The sequence below is a fragment of the Apium graveolens genome, chromosome 8 (assembly GCF_009905375.1).
Source record: "Apium graveolens cultivar Ventura chromosome 8, ASM990537v1, whole genome shotgun sequence".
In the NCBI taxonomy this organism is placed as follows: Eukaryota; Viridiplantae; Streptophyta; class Magnoliopsida; order Apiales; family Apiaceae; genus Apium; species Apium graveolens.
Window position 1 is genome coordinate 42895513 of NC_133654.1, and position 3440 is coordinate 42898952.

General features: G+C 37.8%; 1 protein-coding gene across 1 annotated transcript; it reads left to right on the plus strand.

The window, feature by feature from the left end:
- The first annotated feature begins 796 nt into the window (after positions 1–796).
- LOC141680014 (uncharacterized) lies at positions 797–2123 on the plus strand. The gene is made up of 3 exons (XM_074486351.1): positions 797–927; positions 1054–1701; positions 1775–2123. Exons 2-3 carry the CDS (start codon positions 1059–1061, stop codon positions 1942–1944), a joined length of 813 nt encoding a protein of 270 aa, XP_074342452.1. The 5' UTR covers positions 797–927; positions 1054–1058; the 3' UTR covers positions 1945–2123.
- The last annotated feature ends 1317 nt before the right edge of the window (positions 2124–3440 follow it).

Here is a 3440-nt window from a genome sequence, read left to right on the forward strand (position 1 = left end):
CTTGCAATGAGCCTTCTCGGATGAGGCTACTCTTCCGGGAGTTAGCGGAGTAGGTGTGCTAGTCAACTGAAAAATCCTTGCAATTAGCAAACTCGGATGAGGCTTCTCTTTCGGGAGTAAGCGGAATAGCCGTGCTAGTCAGCTGAGAAGCCTTCCAATGAGCCTACTCGGATGAGGCTACACTTTTGGGAGTTAGTGAAGTAGGTGTGCTAGTCGGCTGAAAAGCCTTTTAATTAGCATACGCGGATGAGGCTACTCTTACGGGAGTTAGCAGAGTAGGTGTGCTAGTTATTGAAAAGCCTTCCAATTAGCCTACTCGGATGAAGCTACTCTTTCGGGAGTAAGCGGTGTAAGTGTCCAAGTTGGCTAAGAAGCCTTCCAATGAGCCTAATAGGATGAGGCTACTCTTCTGGGAGTGTTTTCCGGTGGACGCCATGACCTAGTGCGTCCAAGCCTTGAAGTTGTTTAGAAAATTATTTTCTAAACTTTTAGCATATTTTTTAAGTTCAGTGGTTATTGTTTTTAATCCTCGTTTGGGACTAGTCCTTCGATCCTAGCCTATATTAAGCATAGTTTAGATTGTCATTGAGAATTCAGCTTCAGCCAGATATTTACTCGCTCCTTGTATATTTTTCGTACATCAGATGAGAAATTTTAGTCATTTGTAGACTTTAACCTGTAAATAACATGTAAACATGAATGTGCCTGGGTTGTAACTTGATATAGCATGTGCCTCTTTTTCCATAAAAGTGGATGAAAAACATTCATTTTAATTCATGTCTACATTTCTCAACTTCTCAAATTCTCTCTAGTTTTAGTTTCTCCAAGTTTCTCAAGCTTTCTCTAAGATTTCCAAAGGGAAGAACGGTCATTCTCCTAATGTGAAATAGCTCTTGTCTCGTTATACTAAGAAGAGGTCTCAAAGAGGTATGTTACTCAACTCTTTTATATCATTACAAGCTTGTTCATGAGCTACAAGCATGAGGAATATGTTGTAAGACTTGGCAGATGAATTTCAATTTAGTGTTTACCTTGACTCTTTTTGTCACATAGGTAATATGACGAAGAATGAGTTAAAGCATATCAAGTTGCGATACAACTTTCCCAGAGGGGTCAAAGTTTGTCCAGCTCATGATAACGATCAAACTTTTAATTGGAATCCAAAACGGATGTGTGTCTACAAGAGCGCAATTACTGCGGGATTGATTTTTCATGTCCATCCCTTCATTGTGAGATTACTAGCGAAGATAAGAGCTCACCTTTGCCAACTCTACACGAGTGCTTGGACGATCATCATAATTTCCATAGTAAGATGTCATCAATTAGGTATTCCGTTGAGCACAACAATTTTTATGAGCATATTCATGCTCAAGAACTCCTCGTTGGTAAGACCATGGTGGGTGCAAATCAATCATAGACCCGATGTTGACGACATTGTGAATTTACTTTCACTTCCCAACTCCAACCATGGATTGAATAAAAAGATCTTAGTTGTTGAGTGGGAAGATAGCGATTGGGGTGATCTCCTAAAGACCACCTTCAGCAATGTCTCGGATCAACTCGACCAGGTCCTTAAATTAAATAATTTTGAGTGTTATGCCCGCGATGCACTTATTAGAGAAAAAGGCCAGAATCACTTTCAGCATATCATAAATGAGCGACAACTCGTTGAGACCAGTCTTAGTTTTCTTTCACTTGAAGGTAATTTACTTATTTATTCTATAATTTTGGACAAGTTTGTTCTTATTCTAATATTCTACTTATTTTATATCAGCTGTTGATGCTTTGGATGAGGATGCTGCTAAGAATGGGATCAAGCCCATGAAGAGGATGATCAAGCAGGCGGAAGACGGATCAAGTCGTCTACCTTCTAAGATCCCTGCTTTCTTGGAGAGTCTGCTTCTGGAAAGAGGAGGGTCAAGGAATCTGACGGGAACTATATGACTCCTTTTCAGCCAGCATAGGGTATATGTACCCAAGATTCTGTCATCGGGAGCCTGGAACTTCCCCTATACTGGTACATGTGTTCCATCAGTCCTCCCGACCTTTTTGAGGTAACCACAACCGATAATCTCCTCGGAGCGGAGGTGATGGTGCTCATGCCTTGTACCAGGTGTGTGAAAGAGATGTGTCCTAAGTCCAATCATGTATGATGATTTAGGAATAAATTTTATGTAATCTGTTTTTGATTTCAATTATATTAATAAAATAATTTTTTTATTACGGGCTTTATCTATTTAAGTATTTAAATAAGATATACCATAGTTTAGAGTAATGCTTTTATGGATTATGATGAGATCATTAAAATGAGACCTAAAAGGTGATAACTCTGAACTTAAATAGTTCCTGGTCATATGATTACTAACTTGTAATTAGTAATCCGCAAAGATCGGTACATACTCTCCTTGCTTCATGATGAAGGATGTATATTCTCATGGACATTGGTGTGCTGACACTATAGCTATTATGTAGGTGCTTATTATAGAATAAGTTCACTGAACATGACTCGCACAACTGAACAACTGATGGAGTTCACTCGTGTGTCAGTAGTAGTTCATATAATGATAGTTGTACAAGTGTCCTTAGACTTGAAGTCATCATAGTCATCTTGTGTATACCGAACTATACTTTGGTTTAGTTCTTAGTCTTTAGGGACAATAATAAGGGCTCTTCTAGGTGTAAGAATTTGTACACGAAGATAGTGAATGATCAATAAAGGATATGCTCCTTCTAGTGAAAGAAGATAATGTCCTATGTTATTCCACTTATGCTAGTTCAGGAATCTCTGGCTAGAGTCAATGAAATTAGAAAGAAGTTCCTAATTTGCATTAAATCGAACTAGGCATAGTGAAGAGGAAAATATATGATTAAATTAGATAGCCTTGACACGAGATCCATGCCTTATTTTTGATCGGGACATTGTAGGGCAAAAGGAATTTATTGTACGGTAACTATTCACTAAATAGGTTCTTGGTAGAGCTGAGCATTCGTTCGGTTCGGTTTCTGACCGAACCGAACCAAAAAAATCGAAAAATGAAATTCTTAAGTTTTACAAACCGGACCGAACCAAAATATACTCGGAAACTAAACCAAAAGTGAACCAAAATATTATCCGTTGAAAGCTACAAAATCACTTAATTAAATCTACTAAGGTATTTTGGTAACATATCATCAAGCCTACAACATATTCCTAACCATCTCCCCCAATTTATGTCTAATGGAATTGTAGGCATAAATTTAGGAGGACTTGATGATAACAAAACACCTTTTACAACAAGATTATTTAATAGCAGATTAAAATAATAAGTGTTGCAAGTTTATTGAAATTTGACAAAAAAAAGTTCACACAAGTCTTACAAGCTTTATTCAAGGTGCTCCTCTAGTCTGAGCAGATTAATCCTTTTTCCTTGAATGTCTAGTCTTCTTTTCAAGCTTTACAT

Bases quoted from the DNA above. Each gene is read 5' to 3' on its own strand.
- LOC141680014 (XM_074486351.1), top strand. From the start codon at position 1,059: ATGACGAAGAATGAGTTAAAGCATATCAAGTTGCGATACAACTTTCCC. The intron at 1,702-1,774 runs GTAATTTACTTA...ATTTTATATCAG, and splicing joins TAGTTTTCTTTCACTTGAAG to CTGTTGATGCTTTGGATGAG.